Below are 21279 nucleotides of genomic sequence, written 5' to 3'. Positions count from 1 at the left end.
ATGGCGCACTCACAGACTGTTGCTTGGGGGAGAAAAAGTTTTAGATTTTGGGTTAATTTCAGTTCTTTCCTTTTTATGTGCCAAGAGTTCCTGCCAGAATCCATATACATATCTGGGTAAATAGGGTGAATCTACAGAGTCTCAATTAGTGAGGAAGGGACACTCCTCTCTGTTGTACCTTTGGAATCAATCAGTTCAGACTGACAGGAGGAGCGTACTTTTTAGATAGAAATCTAGTGCAGAGCAGCTCAGAGGACTCAGCTGGCATTATTCTATATGTTCAACAAATCCCATGAACAGATCAAAACCTTATTCTGTGTATCATACTCAACATCGAGCCTTTAAACACTTTAAACATATTCAGTTTTCAGCCTAGTCTTCATCAGAAGTAAATGTTGGCATTGTACATATATGCAAATCATGCATTCATTACATTTGTACGTTTCATACACATCATATCAACACTTCTGAAGTGGCAGTATATGAGCTGTCTTTGTCATTAGGAGGTGGAGGGGATGGTGGATGGCGTGTCACCTAGGTGAGATGCCTGCAAAGCTGCAGACCACTTCAAAACCACTGTTGGACACCAACAACCAACAAAGCCAGTTGTTTTTTTACAGAGACATGGCTGCATTTCCTGCTGGGATTGCGCAACCAAGAGTGGGTTTCATAAGCCAAAACATGAACTTTTCCAAACTGTAACCAAGTGGTTTCTATGCCTTCACCTTATCAAAAGTAAGAAAGCATTACATTTCAATGTATCTGCTACATAATAATGTACAACATGAATGAACAATGCCAACATTCCTTCTGGTGATTGGGATCATTTAAAGAAAGGCTGGGTAATTTTCAAAACATTTAGTCTCACTCTTTATCTTTTTTTTTTTTTTGCACTTTGACCACTTTTTTTGTCTTAAATAAATAGACTCGTTTTGCACTGATCTCAGCCTGTGGTCATTTTTGTGGCATTCTGGCCCAGTTACATTAGTGTGTGGGTGTTTCCTCTGCCATCCTTTCTAGTTTGTTTATTGTACCGACACACCCAAGACAAACTTTTTTGTTGCCCCAAGTAGGCATAGTTTCACAGCAGCTCTAAAGCAGAATTTATTATATTTATTATACACATGTGGCCTACACCATTGTGAGCATTTAAACTTGTGTGGTGGTGTGTCTGTGTCCCTCTACAGTTACACCTCCAAAACACTAGTTGGCGGTGGAGTTTCTGTGAAGTGCTGTAAAGATTAGTTGATTCAAAACACTCATTAAACACACATTAACGCACATTAAACATGGCTTAATAGAGACAATTTCAAACACAAGCACACAAATCAGCTTCACTATAACTCGCAGGATTCACAGCCAAAGCATTTTTTCTTTTGCTTGACACTTTTCCCTCAAATACAACATGCTAATTTTGTTAGCACAAGCCTATGACATTTTACAATGTGTAAATTACATTTCCTTTGCTCACATGACACCAGGATCAACAGCAACATTTCACAAAGGTAATGTTACAATTTTTGGCTCCATTACAGCTCACAAGGTTCACTGACAAAACAACTGTCTTAGGGCCTGTGTCCACATAGCGCCTTTTCTGGCAGAAAGGCGCTGGAAGGGCGCTGCGGAGCGCTGGGATGAAGCGTCTGTGCGCCCAAAAAAAAAAAACGCTCACGAGGGTTTTTCGTTTCTATGACAACAATATCTTGACAATTCCTGTAGCCGCGCAGTTTTGCAGCATCGCCTCTTTGTTTTTTATCTATAGTTTGACATTTATTTCACGATGAGCACCAACCGGAAGATGCTTGCGCTTATATTGTGTTTGGATGAGCTTAATAGTGATGTCCCTGCTGTCACTGCTTAATCTGACAGACGTACATGTAGAGCAAGGAGGATGTGGGTGCATGACACTAACCGTTGGAGGCATCAATACGGTGAATACCATCGCCTCGTCCAAGAGCTGCGGTTAGATGGAGACCGGTTCCAAGCATATTTTAGGTTAGCCGCCGGGCACGCCGATTTTCACCAGGGACGCACGCGAGTAATTCAGGCTGACATTACCTGCTTTTCAGCGAACTCCTCTGGTAATTTAATTAAAACTCATGGCATATAGGTCCACAGTAGCTTATTATTATTATTATTATTATTATTATTATTATTATTGGGTCTTATAAGAGTGGGCTACAATGAGTACTGGGCCATCAAATCACAGCATCCGCGGTGAGAGGACACGGAATGCGCTTTTACGCACGCGGGTGTAGGTGATCACAGATCTTTGATGTGGGAAAGATGTAGCCAGATGTATTACCTGTTTTAGATACGTGGTTGTCTGTCCGTCCATCCGTCCGTCCGTAGCACGAGTCATGTGCGCCACTTCACCACCGACCCGTGCGTAAAAGCGCAAACAGTCCCTCAGCCAGCAGGGAGAGAGCAGCCCTCGCGAGCTGCTCTCTCCCTGCTCCCTGTCCCTCCTTAAGGCAATGAATGAGGAAATAATCGCCCCGGTGATATAACGAAATAATAAGTCGTTATCACGAGATAACAGTGCACACACACAAAAAAAAAAAAACATGGCTGTTCTCGTCTTCCGTATGATACATATACTGTGTTAATCTTTTAATGCTACGGCTGGTGAAGTCATCGTCATGTTTTATTAGTAGGATTTGTGTTAATGTACTTAGTAACTTTGCCACCACTGTATGGGTTAGAATTGATTACATGTGTAATCTCTCAATTTATATAGGCCTATTGCTGGAAAAATAATTCATTTAACTAAGCTACTATTATATATATGTATATATATATATATATATATATATATATATACATATACATATACATATATACATATGTATATATATATATTGTCTCTGTTATGGTAATGTCTGTGTGACATGTCATACAACTCCAGATAGACACGGCTAGCACCAGCTTCTCCTCCATTTTTTCTGGTTACCAGGGTGACGAGTTCCGCGATATGATTGGTTGTCTGTAAAAAGCGCCGGTGACGACACCAGCGCCCCTCTGAAAAGTTCAGAGATTTTCAACTCAAAACGCTCGGAGCGGCTGCACAAAAAAGGAGGAGCGGCCAGAAAAAAGACGGTGGGCGCAGCGCCTTTTCCCTAGGCTGTCGCATGCGGCTGCAGACACTCTCTCCTCATTGGGAACAATTGAAAAAAGACGCTGGCCTTCTTCTGGCGCTCAGAAAAAGGCGCTATGTGGACACAGGGCCTTATACTAAACACGTTTTCCAAACAAATACAACATGCTAACGTAATTAGCACAAGCCTATGGCATTTTACATTGTATGAATTAGCTTAGCGGTTAGCAGAAATTTCCTCTACTTATTTGAAGCCAGGGACAACAGCAACATTTAACAAAAGTAATGCTAGCAAATTCGGCTCCATTACAACTCAAAAGGTTCACTGACAAAACAACTGTCTTATACTAAACCCGTTTTCCAAACAAATATAACATGCTAACGTTATCAGCACAAGCCTATGGCATTTTACATTGTATAAATTTGCTGAGCAGCTAGTGGACATTTCTTACTCTCTTATGAAGCCAGCGACAACAGCAACATTTAATAAAGGTAACATAACAAAATTCGGCTCCATTAAAACTCACAAGGTTCACCGACTACACAGCTGTCTTATACTAAACACGTTTTCCAAACAAATATAACATGCTAACATTATTAGCACAAGTCTATGGCATTTTACATTGTATAAATTAGCCTAGCAACTAGCGGAGATTTCCTCTACTCATATGAAGCCAGGATAAATCACACACAAGACTTAAAATGCTATTTTTGTGGAGGCTTTACTGTCTTCACAATTTATTATTTCTTAGCTGTGAAATTAAAGTAAATAAAAGCTTTGTTTCCACTGAGGGAAATGGTTTCAGCTTATAAACACAGACAGGAGGTCTGCATCGCCGCAACATGTAGTTACATTTCTGGGGAGGTGCACGGCGTAGGTAACGGCCTAGCTGTAGGTACAGTGTCGATTCGACGCAGAGGTATAAATCCCGCTTAAGACAATCAATAGTTTCACACACTCCATGTTTCTAAGAGCAACTTATTGATGGTTTTGTTTGTTTGTTGTCATGGAATTTATTGATTTTAAGTCAAATATAAAATATTACCAACCTGATCCTTTAAACCACTTCATCATATCTGAGCACAGGAGAGGACCCAGTGTCTAAAAAAGCAGTTTGGCCCTTATTTAAACACCAATTGTCACAAATGGTATTGTCACTTTTTTCAAAACGGGAATATGTCATACCAGGAAAATCGTCTTTTAAAAAGTAATAACTGTCACCATCATATCCCAAGTGGATTGAAATATAGTACATCACATGCAAGCCGGAGACAACCGCATCATTTGAAGGTATAATGGCATGAGCTGTCTCCTCCAGACAAAGTATTGCAGTGAAGATCCTAACAGCTCTTTGCCTCTTTCACATGTTGATGATAAAACAGATGACACACCCTGAGGGGAATGGGGCCCTGTGAAACTCTTGCTAAATGTCAAAGGCGCTAATATTTTGACAAGCCTTTCCCTCAGCTGTGTTTGAAGGCATTAATTTATCATTACCTTTGTTCTTTTAAAGAGACGGAAGGAGCATCAGCAGACAGCCTTGTTGGGTTTTTTTTCTCCCCAACCACGTAAAGAAAAGAGAACAGAAAATGTGTGTCTGTTGATTCTAATTAGAGCATGTTTGAAATTCAAAGCATTCACAGGCCTCCTTTTTAGGCTCGATCCATCTTGGAGTGGAAGAGTCTAAAAAAAGTAAAAGGGCTGTAATTCAGGTCAGAGGTTACCTACAATAGAAATTAGATTTGGCTCGTATCATAGACACACAGGTTCTTACAGTATCGCAGCATTGTTTAACTCTCATTGAATGTGACTGTGTAAAACAGCTCTCCACATGAATCCCACCACTTATACCGTATTCATTTCTATTATGCAGCCATATCTAGATAATTGCACCCAAGATCTGTCTTACTGTATATACACACACTCGCTTGCTCGGTTCTCTCAGGTGTGTTTGGTCAGGAAATGAAAAGGAGGTCTTTGCACTGCCCATAAGTAATAAATCTTTCAGAGATTTAATATTGCCACATGAGATGGAGTGACAGTCTGACAATCGACCAATGTTGTATTGCACTTCATGAATATTCACGACCGGCTCCGTGCTCTCCATACAAATGGACTTGAAGCCGACGCCGGGTGTTGGGTATCCAAAAAAGAAGTGCTACGCCTGTATGAGATCATGAGAGTGGTCTTTTCTGCACTCGTGGGTTGTATTCATGAAGATAGTGCATCTTAATAATTAAAGTAAGTTCTCTGCTTTGGATTTAGATGAGCTAAGGTGTTTATTATTCAACATCATTAGACAAGTGGTGGGATTCTCATTTCATACAGCGTGCAGCAGCGAGAAGGGATCCAGGCTTCCTCACATCTCCCAGTCATTGCTTTGCCAGACCGTGATAATCAAAGAGCAGATGCTCAGTTTCAGGAAGGCGCCTGTGATCTGTGCATGTGTGTCTGCGTGTGCATTTTGGAGGATTGAATGCATATATATGTATGGTTATTTGTATGTAAATGTCCGTGTGTGAGGGTGTTTGTCTGTTTGCCCGTGCCAATATAGATTTATGATGTGTGCCTAGTATGTTGTTTGCATCTGTGTTCACCTGCAGCTCGGCTCCACATTCATCAATCTGCCTTATCTCCCTGCTTTGGGTCACCTAGTCTGTCTGAGTGACATTACACAGTGGTGGATTTGCCACGATAGAGCGATCCAGCAGTCAGTCAGGCCTTTAAGATTCGCTTGCATGCCTCTCCAGCTTCTCTTTTTCAACGAAACCAGTCACCCAGCTAATGTGATAGGTTCCCTTCGACTGCTTAAGTCTGTTGTGCAGCTGGGCAGACCTGTTGATGTCTTGGCGTGGTATTAAAGCACACCTGATGCATGGTGCACAGTTGTTTTTCTGGAGGCTATGTTTATTCTCTGACCTGTCCTGAAGTGATAACAGTTCCATCTTTCGAACTGAAGACGCCGGGTCTTAGGTGACGGTCTCAAGGGAGCGTGGCTCATTTCCCCTGTGAGGCTTTCACCCTCAGAGAGAGGCTGCGTTATGTCCATCACACTGCATGCTACCCTAATCAAAGGTGGTGACGTAGGATGCCAACTGTCACTGTTGGAGCAAATCCCAGAAATCAGCCATCATCTTCCCCGGCCATATGCCTCGCGAGCTCTATGTGACGCCATGACACCAGTATTTAAAAATACCCTTCCGTTAGTGTGTGGGCGGTGGGAAGATAGGGCTCCACGCTGCCATGCCAAAACTAGCCTGTGAAATGCCATCCGTCTTCAGCATGAGATGGAACACTTAGCCATGTCTAACTGCTCACATGATGGCTTTGCTTGGGTTGCCAGTATAAATACGTGGATGTATTCCTTTTAATCTTTAAAAAAAAGGGCGATTGATTCCAAGATTTTTTCTTAGACTTTGCACCATTATTTTTTTGGATGGCTAGGCACTGATATCCTGGACAAATAGACCCATTTATGCAGAATAACAAGTTCTCTAGTGGTGCTGAAATCTGTCCAAAATTTCAATATGTGCTTTTTCCATTTCCATTTTCATGTAATTTGACTCTATTTATTGAGTTTTTTACATTTATCAGACGAGATATTACCATAAGCCACCATCTCAAGGTACGAATCTGTACAGAAATATTGTGAAAAATAAAAGAAACCAGACACATCACAAAACAAAACATATAAGCACAGACCACCTGTAGATGTAAAAGCCATTGAGGGTGCATTAGATTTTTTCCAGCTTGATGTTCTGCATCACATCCTTGATCCACTGGCTGTGTGACAGAGGGGTTACATCCTCTCATTTAAATAGAACTGAGTGTGTAGCTAATAGGGAGAAAAGGCAGTGACCTTCTGTAAAAGAGCAGGGAGATTAGAATCATGTGGAACTGAGAAGATACCAAAAATAGCAATTGTAGGAGAAGGCATAATATTACAGCCATATGTCTTGGAAATTGTGTAGAAGAAGGATAACCAGAGAGGGGCAAGGACGGTCAAGACATAAGGTAGATGGATGCAACAGTCTGTATGCACCTGTCACATGATAGGGCTTTGGTGCAATTTGAAAGCTTTTAGTTTTATAAAAGGATCAAAAAGTCATATTGTGGTTATTTTTTGACAGATAATGCAGTTGCAATACTGTCATTTTAATACAAAAATAAAATGACAATATGATTTTTGTTGGGGTCTGTACCAAACCAGCACGTTCCCTTGAGTCTGTGATTTGTGGGCCGGAGCATCTGTAGCGCCACAATGCTTCATTTATAATGATATGTTGTGACACATTTCAGCTTTATCAGAAAATTGCAGCCCCTGTGATTTGGATATTGCACTCAGGGGCGTCGTAGTGGAGGGAAAGGGGGGACTGATTACCCCTGGGCTTTTTAAAGGGCCCATCTCCTATTGGGACCCTTAAAAAGTTTAGGAGTATTCTAGAATAAAAAGTTTGGTTTGGTTTGCACTTTTTATTTCCAAGTAATCAGTGCCATAACTCATTTAAAATTGACTAAAAAAATCAGTTTAAAGACTGAACTTTGTATATATAAAAAAATAAAGGTAGAAGCTCTGAGGCCCCACACACCCCTGAAAGGTGTGAAGTGGTTTAGTCCGCCCCTGCACTACCCTCTTGTATTTCATCCCCATTTTGTAGCAAAAACGCCTAAAATGACATACCCAAATTAAAATGACTGTAGCTTCTGAACCACTCTGACTACATGCATGCATGAGGTCTTGCCAGAAAGAATCATCCGAGCAGGTAAATGACACTGTGGGGCTGTAGGCACACTATCAATGAACATTTGTTTCAAATTTGAAGAAGATTGCTCAAAGTATGACCATTCTACAGTGTTTTTTCCATGAAAAGATCCACACGGAGCTCCAAATGACAAGTCAAATGAAAGTTATGATCCCACTTTCTAGACGGTATATCTCAGCCAAAAATAGTGGTAGGAGTGAGACTCTTACCTTTTATAAAAGAGATAAGTCCCCACTAACAGCTCCACATAAGGTTGCAAGTAATCCTTTCACTTTTCCCGTCGAAAAACGGCATGACATGACTTGTCACCACTAATCGTGATTTTGGACTTTGTGTGTTTAGGCTGCTCTGGTGCGAAATCCATAATAAATAAAAGAAAAATGATGTTATTTTTGAAAAGTCGAGAGTTTCCTGAATCCAGCAATACCAAACATCACATGGTTTGATGACGTAGTGCGCCTGGGAGATACCATTTAACAGAGGAGGGGAGGAGCGAGGACTGAATTTGCCATATTGTGATTTCAATGATATCTCAGTTAATCGTACAGCCCTACCATAGAGCAGTTTTGGAGATGCTACTTTGAAAGCTTTGCAAGCTACCAATTACTTCACACTGGCAGAAACTGAACTACAGCAAAGCCACCCTGGGGAGAAATGTCGTTTGGTGAACATTAGCCCCTTTCCCACTGCAAAGACAAAATAACACCGACATCCGCTGAGATCTGGCTCTTGTATTTAATGGCAAATGTTACAATTGGTATTCACTCCCGGTTCAAATGGCTCTGCAGTCGTCACAGGTCCTGCTCCGAATGACAGTGATGGAAATATGTCACCCAGATGGACATGTGAATTTGGCCGACGCAGTGCAGTGACAGACCGCCACAAAATACCATCCATCTCCATCCAAGCAGCACTTGAACATCAATCAAAATGTAGTCGATAGCACTTTTTGGAAGATAGATATTCAAATAAAAATAAGAGACATGAAATAGTATCAGAATCACAATCAGAAATACTTTATTGATCCCCGAGGGGAAATTATTTATGTTACAGGTGCTAGTAGTAACTATCTTAACATTTTCACGAGCCTCCATGCTGCTTTCTACTGTTTACTAACCTGTTTTCCAGCCTGTTTGTAATGTTGAAAATGGCACAATAAACAACTGCACAGATTGTACACATGCTGTTGTTTATTTATCTATAAGTGTTGTTTATTTATCTATATTAATGGTTGTAAATAAGTTTGGGATAGTTGTCGACTATTTCCTTTTTAAATGACACATGAATACTGAGAAGGGGGTAGGATTATAGAAGTGTACATTTCTTCCTACTCCTTTTTGAGCATGTCTGTTGATGAATGAATGAATGAATGAATGAACTTTATTAATATGGCACCTTTCATGCACAAAATGCCTTGCAATTTAGACGGCAAGGACAAACAGCAAAGAAAAAAAAATCAATTTGGTTGATGTTTTGTTTGTTTTATTTTTATTTTTTATGTTTCTTTGTTTATTCGTCATTCATCCCTGGTCTACTGGCAATGATAAAGGAGTCTGTTGCCTAATTTTAGCAGGTTTTCCCATGTTTACATTGTAAAAAAAAATGATCAAATTGACAATGTAGATATGATGTGAAATTGTAACGAAATATAATACATCACATGCCAGCAATAAAAAATGCCACTTTATTGAGTGTATTGCAGTAAGTGCCCATTTGTTCACATGTCACATATAAACCAAAGATTAAAATGCCCCGCTATTCATGGGAAAGTGCAGCCATGTCAGCTTCGGATTTGTATACAATGTCCATCAGTCCGACACCTGCCTTCCAGACACTTGAGCCCATATGGTGGTATCGCTAATTGTGGTCAAAGGGGGGTCAGTTAAAGTCGAGAAGTAATGGTAAAATAAAAAATCATTCCTTTTCTTGTATGGCCCAAAACTGTTTGTAGTTTCAGTGGTTAACAAAAAACTACCTGAATCATGACGCAAATATGACTGTAGTTGAGCTACCAGCAATTACATGTAGCTCCCACTCGCCAACGCTGCCCCAGACGTGCTATACACAGGCAATGCCACATGCTCAATCCTGGTCACAGATATGACAGTGGAGCTCCTAATCCATTAGTCTGGTGCAGACTTGTAGTCAATGGCTGCCTTAGAAAAGGCCGTGCTTCATTAGCCACAGTGGACACTTTGCTGCCAGATTAATAGCTAAATACTGAGGTCATTTATCTGTTTATTTATTTATCCTTTAGTTTAACTCATTAATGAAAACAAGCAACCAGTGTGATTTATATTGAGGGTTCAGATCAAATTAATTGAAGAACTCCTGGGGTGGACTCGTACAGGCATTATTGATAGGTTGCCCTTAGCTTGAGTCTCATTGCATGTGCTGCTCACTTCGTTTGTCTAACATATGGAACCGCACAGCGTGTGGAGCAGTTATCTTTAGCGGGATTGTTAATCATCTCAAATCGTGCAGAACCCGCTTATATGGGCCTAATGCAGTAAACTGTGCAGTTTAGCCGTAATGAAATGACTTACCTTTTTATAACATTATGCAAATCACTCATTTTTATCTCGACGCTACATACACAGGACAATCGCCGGCCCCTCACAATCTCGCAATATTAGAATCTGCCTGCTCCCCCTCCTGCTCGCGCCCCATTGTTTTAGATGGTCCAAATGAAAGCCATCTGGGGGCTGCTGTCCACACCAAGACAAGGGAATTAGCTCTCTGAGTGTCCCTTATCTCACTTCCTCCACACTCCACCCGGTGCACTCCCATTCTCCTCTAGTAATGAGTATCTACCCAATTTAGTTCCTTTTCCCTCCAAGGGGGAATAAATCCAGCACAGTCCTTTGGATAAAAGAACCTGCAGGTCCCTCGCCTCTCGCCCCGTGACCTTAATTGACAGGAAATTGTATTTGTCTCTCTCCCACTGTGACAAAACAGGTGTCCAGCAGGATTTGCTCTTCATGCTCAGTACGATGACCTTTGTCTCTCTTTCTTTTTTTTCTCTCTCTTTTCAGCTGCTCCTAAGGGTCCTAAACTCTTCATGTCCCCCACCAGAGCAAAGGTAGGGGATACGGTGCGCATCACTGTGCAAGGATTCCAGGTAGGATCGCCCGGGGTAAGTGCATGCGGTTGAGGGAGATGAAGGGGGAGAGTCAACTTGAGCATATGTGCAATTAAACCTGTTTAGTTTAAAGGTTTAAAATGAGGGAATTGTCGGCTACTTTTTGCAAACAGTATCACCAGCAAAGTGAAAGTGAAGCCAACCCCTGATTCACTCTGCTTGGCATTTCAGCTCACTATATTTGTATTTTTTCAACACTGTCTTCATGATTTTTGTAGTTTCCTCTTTTCCCTGTTGGAGGTTTTTTGGGGGGGAGTTTTTCCTTATCCGCTGTGAGGATCCAAGGACAAAGGGATGTCATATGCTGTATAGCCCTCTGAGGCAAATTGTGATTTGTGATATTCGGCTTTATAAACAAAAATTAATCGAATTAAAATCAAATCAGATCAAGTTATTTATATAGCACATGTCAAACAACCACAGTTAAGTTGTGTTGAGTTGACCTGAATTGATTTGAATTGAATTGAATTAAATTAAATTGAATTAAATTAAATTAAATTAAATTAATAAATTAAATTAAATCAAATCAAATCAAATCAAATCAAACTGGATGCACGCTACACGAATCTCGCACCTGGTCTCTACCATTTTATAAAATCCCTTGCCCTTTACTTTGCAGATAAATACACTACCGCACAATTCAAGTGGGCATGAATGAATGGATCACTGAACGAACCCACTGTGCTCGGGCCAAAGGGCCCAAAGTGTCAAGGGCCCCCCGGCCTTCATCTGCAAAATGTCACTCAAATTTACATGTACTGACCAGAAAGAGACTCAGAGATATAAAAAGACCACAAAGACACACAAAAAAAATCACAAAGGGACACAAAAATACACAAAACGGTCTCAAAGAGACTCTGCCGGCCCATGGCATAGGGAGTACAGGCGAAAGCTAAGGGTGCCATCATCCACAGGGCGGCGCCACAAATGGGGGAAGGAAAAAACATCAAAACGTTTATCTTTTACTATTTTTACTAATATTGTTACTGCCATTATTTTGAATTATTACATAAGGCCACAACAACATAACCACATAGCAGAGCCTACTTACTAATAGAGAGGCCTTTTGTTCTGGGTTCCTGGCCCCTCTTCCCCTCTCCTCAGCTTGTAACACTTTACCTGTTGTCTGAGGATGATAGGTGAGCTATCCAATGTCACGTAAACACCGAAACACACTGTATTATTGTCATGTCAAAATGACAAAAGCTTTCTGGCACTCACTCAACCACCACTGCACAGCTGAGAGGAGTGTCTGTGCAGAGAAACAAAATGGGGGAGGCTCACCTTTAGCACCAAATGTGCTGGGGCTGCCACTGCAAAGAGACACAAACCTTCAACACACACAAAACAACCACAAGGAGGCACAAAGTGGCCACAAAAGACACAGTTACATAAAGAGGCCTAACTACTACAAAGAGATGCAAAACCAGCACAAAGTGTGTGTCTTGCTCCTGTGTAGGAGAGGTGATGGGGCCCATTGTCTCATGTGCCAATGCTTGTGGGGCATAAGTGATGATTGAGAGGACTTAGTTTTGTGTGCATCTATGCATTGTTTTTAGTACAAATCCAACATATTATACCTTTGAGTATACAGGCTGTGAAATTTGGATTTGTGCTGATTTACTGTAGTAAAGCCTTAGGCAATGGAATTCCGAACTAAAATGAATAAACTAAAAGAGATTGATCTGTTTGTAAATGACTTGAGTCGATCCATGTCTGTCAGTCTGAGCTAACAGGCAGCCATGCTACGCTGGTGGGTGTAATTGTTGCTGCTCTCAGACTTCCTGCTCCATAATCCCAAAGAAAGAGCTAGAGGTTCAGGCAGAGAGATTGTTTTGTGTCACTGTCATCCCCTGCCAAAAAAGACCATGTCCCCAGTGTGAATGGCCTGTGGATTGTTCTGATCTCTTTGACAGGAATGACACATTGAAGCCAGGCAGCTGGAGTCAGTCAGGTGAAGAGGACCTGCTAATGGCCCACAGCACAAAACACCTTTGTTGCATCTCAGTCACTGCTTGAGGACTCTAGATGAATCATAAGTCAGATGTGTATTTAATTTTATTTCACTCTTCTGGGACTTTTCCATGTTAAAATGAATGCTCTGTATTGCTTTTGGTTTAGCGCGCTCAGCTATTGACTGAACAGATTTGTACATGTGTTTGTGTCTGCCCAATGACCTCGGGATTCTTTAAAAGTTTTTCTTTGAACAGTGTTAAGATTGGTTATTATAAACAGGCTTGACTGTGGAATGCAGCCAGTAGGGCCCTTCGGCAGCATAGGCATCAGCGCATGCAGGCTGATCAGAAAGCAAATTTCCCTTATCCTTCACTGGAACTAGGCTTTAGGGTTTCACAAGTAGATAAGATTGTGTGTCAAGACTGATAATTTTGCCTCCCACCTCTCTGATAAAATAAGATGCCAGTTTCCCCTCTGGTTTATTGTTTTAGGAATTTATTATGGATGATCATCCTACAACGGGTTTTTTACTTTGTCTTCTTCTTTCATATTGCTTTATGTATGAGATTAAGTAGGACATCGGTGGTTTCAGCGGCACAGTGCACAGACCTTTTGTATTCGGACTCTATGCTCTCGGGGTTATTATGTGACAGGAAGGTTTCACTTAAACTGTTTTAAGTGTTTTTTCTCTTAATGTGACCTTTTCCCCAAGAGCCTGCCTTAATCTACTGACTCATTTAACCTCTGTCGTGATTTAAACACAGAGCAAGGAGAACTGTTTTATTAACGTTTATTTTGAAAGGTTAGACAATTCACAACTACTTCAGGAGTCCGCTTCATACTGTCAAGGGCACTTTTGTACCAAGCATGATTAGAGTAGTTTATCTTAACTCTGAAGTGTTTGGTTTGTTTGGGGAAGTCAGAAAGACATCATATGAACTTGAGTGCATGCCAACCAAAAGCACCAACAATGCTGGCTTCAAGAAAGAATTTCAAAATGTGCACTTTTTGAGTCGATGGAGAGGGATGTTGACATCTGATAGTGGAGGGACACTTGTATTGAAAGACCACAAAGAAAGGGCAAACTACACTCCGCGAATGTTGGGCTGTTTTGCCGGCAAGCTGCGAGCGTTTAGACACACAGAGCCGGATTGGCGAGTTGATCCGAGGTGCCCAATTTTCCGCCTTGTAGGGTAGTCATAGTTCCGCAGGTAGTTCCGCAGCGGGAGGGGGCTGTTGAAGACTTGTGGGAGGAGCTGTTGAAGACGCCGCACGTGCGAGCCACTGGCTGTGGATAAACAGGAAACAGCTGATAGCAGGAATTAGCGAGCAGCTAGTAGCAAGAGGGAAACACAAACCTGACAGACACCGTAAAGATGAGCAACTGGGGAGACAAGGAATTGCGCACCCTCCTTTTCCTCGCAAACGAAGAGGCCATTAACCGTCAGATGACGGGGACAGTGAAGAACGGGCCAACTTATGAAACAATTGCCGAAGGACTGACCAGCTGCAGCTTCCCTCCCACGTCACCGTTTACGTCACACGCTGAGCAACACATTTTGTTACTTGCTCACGCCCCCCATTGTCCCGAAAAAAGGCACATTCTGTATGAACAAAAGTAGGTAGGCGGCATTTTGCTGCACTCCCCGATTTTGTTTTTATACTGCCAATGCTGAAAGAAGACTGATTGGGCTTTCCTGCAAATTTGCACAAAGGGTCTAGATAAAGTTACACAGGCTTGTTTTGTTGGCTTTGTTTTGATCTATCCCACTTCTGTTAATGTGTTACAAAGCTCTATGTGAGTTCATGCACCTCTGCAATCAAGCTGTACTTGAGCAGACTGAACCAAAATGAGCTCAGAAGTAAACTTTTCCTATACACTTAGTTATTGCACTTGGAGGACCTTGATTCTACACCTGCTGTATTCACTGTGTTTGTCATAGACGGTGAGGTCATATTGTTGATTTCTCAAAACAGCACTTAGGTCAGACCTTCAATCTATTGAATTACTCATTTCTTTAAGAATAGATGTGTCCTTCTGTTTTGCCGACAAGTACTTCTTATGTCCTAATAAGGTATTATTTCCTTTAACTTAAGGCCCGTTTCCACTGAAGAAGTTCCTGGTACTATTTGGGGGGCAGCTACTACAGGAACGTCCTCTCGTTCGGCCCTCTCAACCGCCGTGTCTCCACTGAGAGAGCGGAGTACGAGGAAGGTTCCTGTAAAGTTACGAGCTGCCTCTGGATGTGACGTAATTGTTGCGCGACCATTTTGACCGGGGCGACATAGGGACGCCGTTAGCTGATAGCGGTGTCTGTAATAACTCACTACATGGCCCGTGAAAAAAAATATTTTTTTCCAGTGGATGTCTTAGTTACAACATGATTGAGCTAACTGTAGTAGTTTCATGTCGTATCCAGCAACGGGAGGCTTTTAACAGATGACATCCTGATGTTAGCTTTGCTGCCGCTGTTAGCTGTCCCTGTCAGCTGATGCTTTCTAGACATTGTGATTTCCCAAAACTGAATAAATACCACACATAGCAACACAAAACTGCTTTGCTAGCTCAATCATGTTGTAACTAAGATATCCGCTGGAAAGAATAATTTTTTCACGGGCCATTTAGTGAGTTTTTTTTACATGGCGGTGGAAGCTATATGAACGAGCTAACCCTTGTCTGCTGAGTTTTAAAAATGCCGGCTATTTTGTTGCTTTCTGTTGACGTCACATCCCTCCTTGAGTATATCCAATCAGCACCAAGTAATCCCCAAGCCCCAGCCAGGAGTCTTTCAGGGCTGTTCTGAATACCTACTCTGAGGCAGGGACTTGTTTAGCCCCTGTAAAAGTTCCAGAACTCTGTCCCTCAGGGGTGGTTCCTGCGGTGGAGACACGCACCAACGGCCCCGGCCCTGTAAAATTACCCCGAAGTTCCTGCGGTGGAAACGGGCCTATAAAGCTACAGTGCAGGAGACTCTTTTGCTGCACTGAAAGCCTGCGCTGCTGAAATGTTTTTCAGAGCCTTTTATTTCAGAGGTGAATCAAATGAATGGCAAAGAAGATATATTGTGCTTCTATACTTATACACTTGTGTACCTATCCAACAGTGGACCATTTTTGTGCTCTATGGTCATGCTCTAAATTATGCTAAAATCATATCTAACACCCTCTGGACATTTTTTTCTATAATTTTATTCAAAAGGGGACCTGCAGGTGTGTGAGTGTTACAAGTTTACACTCAGTACTGCCCCTTCAGGCCAGAGCAGGTATTTTATATGACTTGGGCAGGATTTATATTTGTGTGTCAGCTCTATGCAGAGCCTACACCGTGAGCAATTTCAAACATAAGTACACAAACTGGCTTCACTATATCTCACATCATTCCTAGACAAACACTTTATCTTTTTCTATTTATCTTTATCTGGACACATTTTCCCCACAAATACAACATGCTAACGTTAGTAGCACAAGCCCATGGCAATTTACATTGTGTAAATTAGCCTAGCAACCAGCAGACTTTCCCTCTACTCAAATGAAGCCAGGGACAACAGCAACATTTAACAAAGGTAACATTACTAAATTTGGCTTTATTACAACTCACAAGGTTCACTGACAAAACAACTGTCTTATACTAAACACGTTTTCCAAACAAATACAACATGCTAACATTATTAGTAAAGTCTAGAGCATTTTACATTGTAAATTAGCCTAGTGACAAGCAGAGATTTCCTTTTCTCATATGATAAATCATACACAAGACTTGAAATGCTATTTTTGTGGAGGCTTTATTGTTTTCACAATTTATTGTTTCTTATCTGTGAAATAAAGTAAATGAAAGCTTCGTTTCCACTGAGGGGAATGGTTTCAGCTTACAAAAATAAACAGGAGGTCTGTATGGCCGTGACACGTGGTTAAATTTCTGGGGAGGTGCACACCAGGCTATGGCGTAGGCTGTACATCGATGCAGAGCCTACCATGGGTACAGCAGCATCAATTTGATGCAGAAATATAGATTCAGCTTTACTAAGGCATATTGTATTTTTGTTTTGGATTTTTTTTTTGTTGTTGTTTTTTTTATATTTCTCCACAGTCTGAATGGTTTGCATCCCTAGGCAAGCTGTCAGAGCACAGTTGGGCTATTGAACAGGCAGACTGAAGCTGAACTCTTTTTTAACCTGAATTTTTTAATATATTTTTGTATAAATAAAGTAGTGTACTTCAGGGGCTGTTCTGAGTTTCAAGCTTCACACTGTATTAGAATAAAGCGGCCAGAGGGCAGGAGAATAAAAGTACTCTCAATTCTAAAAGAAAAAATAAAAACAATGAGGATAAAGTTGCAAATAAAATGGTCAGCCCAGCAGTAAGATCACGTCTTCTTTCAAAATACATTTAACATCAGACCTTTACGAGACTTTCAGAATTTCTTTAGTCCCAAAAACTCTGCTGACCAATTTTTACACGCACAAGACTTCAGTTTTAAAATGTACTTGTGTCTTTAAGCTGCTTATGGAAATGCATTTTGTTTGTTGATGCACATTACAGAAAAAATGTCCACACTTTTACTGTACATGAAAATAATGACAGCCAAATAAATGATTCTACAGAAGGAAAACTTAATTTGTAATATCACCATCACATCACCATCATATTGTAACAAATGAAGATGTTCACAGCTGTCTCACGAGCATGTCACATTTTTAACAAGCCTAGTTTGAAGTCTAAATTAATAATCTTTTGATACTTGTTTTTGTTGACATAGTTCATATATCAGATGCTAGACATTAAGCACCTTTTATGTGGCTCGGCATCTGCTGTGTGATTGAGGTATTTGTGTGGTTGAACAACCGAGAACTGCCACAAGTGCCAGTTTGGACATTTATAATGCTTGTAGTTGTATTTGGCCTTGCATGTTTGTATAACGTTAAATTTGAAACCTTAAATGTTTGAAAAGGTGCTTATTTGCTTTGTTTTGAAAATAATTTGCTGGCAGATGTAATCATCATAAATAAGTGAAGGACAGAAACATGGTAAATACAGTTTGTTGTTGTTCCACTTATTCAAAGGAAAGTTTGTATGGTAGGTGTAATGTTGACAGAAAAGAAGAAGGATCGTCCTCAGTAGCAGGCCCACACAGAATCTGCACCTGCATTTATTTATTAATCTATTTATTAACTGAATTATTTTACTGCACTGTGAACTTTTAATTATGCCGGTTTTAGACATGAAACAGTATTTTGTTTTTATGTTTCACCATAAAAATGACAGTAAAAGGAATCTGAAAATCTGAAAAATCTGAAATCTCAAAAATGTCATGTCCCTTTTCAGTCTGTGTGAACCACTGACTGTTCCATTAAGGGCTGTGGAGATCCCCTCTTTAATGGTAGACATTGGCCAGAAATGCAAGACATTTTTAAAGCAGTTCTGCACTTACTTTATGATAAAATACCTAAAATATCTTGTATATTTTGCTTTTTTTAGTTTAGGGTCCACACTTTGCAGTATCAAATAATAGTCCACTGTTGGTAATGTAGGTGTGTATGTGTGTGTGTGTGTGTATGTGTACACAAACGCATGCATGTGTGCATGTGCTTGTGTGTCAGGGAGGGATTGTGGTGTGAGAATAAAGCACGACGCAAAGCCTCATACCTCAGAAGTGAAATGTACAAGAGATTCACCCTCTTACTGTGTCACACATCAACCCAGTGATATGAATGAGATACTGCAATATGGAGGGTTATATTTTTAAATTGGAAATGGTGGTGGTGGTGGGGAGGGGGGGGGGGGTGTTCTCTGGAGGGCTCAAAAATGTGAGGAGAAAAAACTGTTGTAAAGTGAAGTGTTGATTATTAATGCATGTTGTTAACTTGCCATTGCATTAGAGGGAAAATTGGAGCTTGTATTATTCATGTATCCTTTGCTCTTAATCTCTTGGCTGAAACTCACAGCCGTTCTCTGCACCACCTTCTCACCCCCTCCCCTCTCCTCTCCTTTCTTCTATCTCTTTTTTTCCCTCTCCTTTTCCTTTTCCTTTTCTCCTCTCCATCCCATGCGGGCGCTGGGTGTTGATAGAATGAGGTGTTCCCCGAGCCCCTCTTCACCTGGACGCGAGTGGGGGGCCGCCTGCTGGATGGCAGTACTGAGCGAGAGGGGAAGGAGCTGATTCTGGAGAGAGTGCCAGCTGAGCTCAACGGCTCCATGTATCGCTGCACGGCCCAGAATCCTCTGGGCTCCACGGATACGCACACTCGCCTCATAGTCTTTGGTATGTACGCTCAATTCACCAACACACCCTGGCCCCATTCTGGAGTGGCTACTACACTCACAGCTAAACTGAAATCACATTTAAGTTCAATTAATTATTTAGAAGACGATGAATATGAAACATTTTTTGGGGCCCACAAGAATTATCTGGAACACTTATACAATTACACAGTTAAATGTCACGGAAAATTGCATAATTCTACAAAATTCATTTCATGTATCTACAGTATCTTTGAAAAATACTTAAGAGATTTATGTGACCGCTTTTAGGTATGAATCATTAATGCAGCTAAGTGTGTGATTAATAAGAGATTGTATTCCTAATTGGCTCAACAACACATTCTTTTTAAGGCTGCACTTGGTGGAGGGTAACTATTCTCTAGCGAGGGATTTAGTCACTACTCCATGAATGGCGTGTCTTGTGCTGCTTTCACTTAAACGCCAACAGCCAACGGTGGCATCAAAGGGCCATGTTGATATCAAAGGACCTTTGTTGTTGACAGTGTTAGAGAAGCACTCTGTTCAATGGCCAAACCAAGGTAACGTGTTCATTGGAACCTGGAAGTACTTCATTTACTGGTGTTGATGTGGGAGCTGGATTGCTTACAGGCTCTATTATATCTGTGTGCCTTGCTCCTCTGGATCTGTTTACTTTGGACACTCTTGGAAGAACTGGGATCTGCCACTCTGAGCCTCATCAGAAAACTCTATCAGTGTAGACAGTTTCAAAACAAATAAGTTTTACGACAGCTAAATGGATACTGGCTACTTTAGCCTCTTTCAGATGTACAAAATGTGACGGCAGTTTGACATGTTGGTCTCATGTTGGAATAAGCACCAGAATCATGTTTCTGTAGAAGTCACAGTGTCAGTCACTCATGACTTCAGTCTGATTTGAGCGACTTCACATTAGCAGAGAGGCTGCAGCACACACAGTGTTAAATATGCAGACAGCAGTTGTATAAATTAGACATCAGGGGCCTCATTACAGAAAAATATCCTAACTGCTTGTACTATCTTATCTTGAGTTTGGAAAATAAGAAAAAAAATCCTGTCTCTAAACTTTTGATGACTACGTCCTATCCTATCTCACATCTCATACATTAGCTTCAGTTATACCATATTCTGGGGCGGTAATGGTTGTTCCAAGTATGAGGTAAACCCTCAGGTGTTACCAAGGAAACCGAGTTATGTCTTTTAAAAAACTTTAGATTTTTTACTGGCAAAGGCATAAAAATATATATGAATATTCTTACCTTTGATTTCTATGGTAAGTGACAATGGTATACATGGGATAATGCTCTTCAAGGTGTCCATTATCAGTGTTTACCAGCCTTCACAGAGGCAGCCGTCCTCGTTCATGCCTCCATATGCCATTAAAAACTTATAACAAACACCTTGTCAGACATTATCCTTTACATACTATCTTCACTATAACTATAAATTTGATTCGTTAATTGCTGCTTGTCTTGTCATGCCTGTATCTATGTTGACAATGTAAACAGACTGCCCGTATCTCTGATTAGAATATACGGGTAAACTACTCGAGATGGACAAACTGTAATATCAAATGCTCTCCCTTTTCATTGGCTGCCTAGCTTCCTATCTTGGATAAAAAAGTTATTTTAATTAATTAATCAATTATTTTTAATTATTTATCAAAATTCCAAAAGTCATTGTACAGTTTGAGTTTCGACCCAAGCAGCAACCTCTGCAGCTGAAAAATGAAGCCAATGCAAAAACTGCAGTTCCTTAAATGGCCACTTGAGGGTGGCTCCGGAAGCGAGTCAGTCCCATACACACTCGTGAAAAAGCCCAACTTTACAGCAGAAATAAACATGTTTTCAGTCTGGTACATAAAACAGATATCGTTTCTAGAGCTAATAACCCCTTGATGAGGACTGTACAGGGGTGAATTTTTATATAACTCACCTTTTTACATTTTGATAAGACTTAAAGTTATGCATATTAAAGGGAAATTTTGGTTTATTTCAACCTGTCTCCTATTATCCTAAATTTGTTTCAAGTGACTAGTGACATAAAAATTATAGTTAGCATGTTA

The 21279-nt window shown here is 40.8% G+C and overlaps 1 protein-coding gene across 2 annotated transcripts in view; it reads left to right on the top strand.

Moving 5' to 3' along the window:
- Positions 1-21279, top strand: part of igsf21a (immunoglobin superfamily, member 21a) — a 370289-nt gene that overhangs the window by 336441 nt on the left and 12569 nt on the right. Inside the window, exons 7-8 of one of the 2 annotated variants that reach the window (XM_033627706.2) lie at positions 10897-10982; positions 19026-19218. In XM_033627706.2, coding sequence (XP_033483597.2) covers positions 10897-10982; positions 19026-19218 — 279 coding nt within the window. Of the gene's footprint in view, positions 1-10896; positions 10998-19025; positions 19219-21279 lie in introns of both variants that reach the window. The other variant, XM_033627704.2, reaches the window with a different exon arrangement.

Source organism: Epinephelus lanceolatus, chromosome 1 (genome assembly GCF_041903045.1).
Source record: "Epinephelus lanceolatus isolate andai-2023 chromosome 1, ASM4190304v1, whole genome shotgun sequence".
NCBI lineage: Eukaryota > Metazoa > Chordata > Actinopteri > Perciformes > Serranidae > Epinephelus > Epinephelus lanceolatus.
This window is presented reverse-complemented; position numbering and strand designations above follow the sequence as displayed.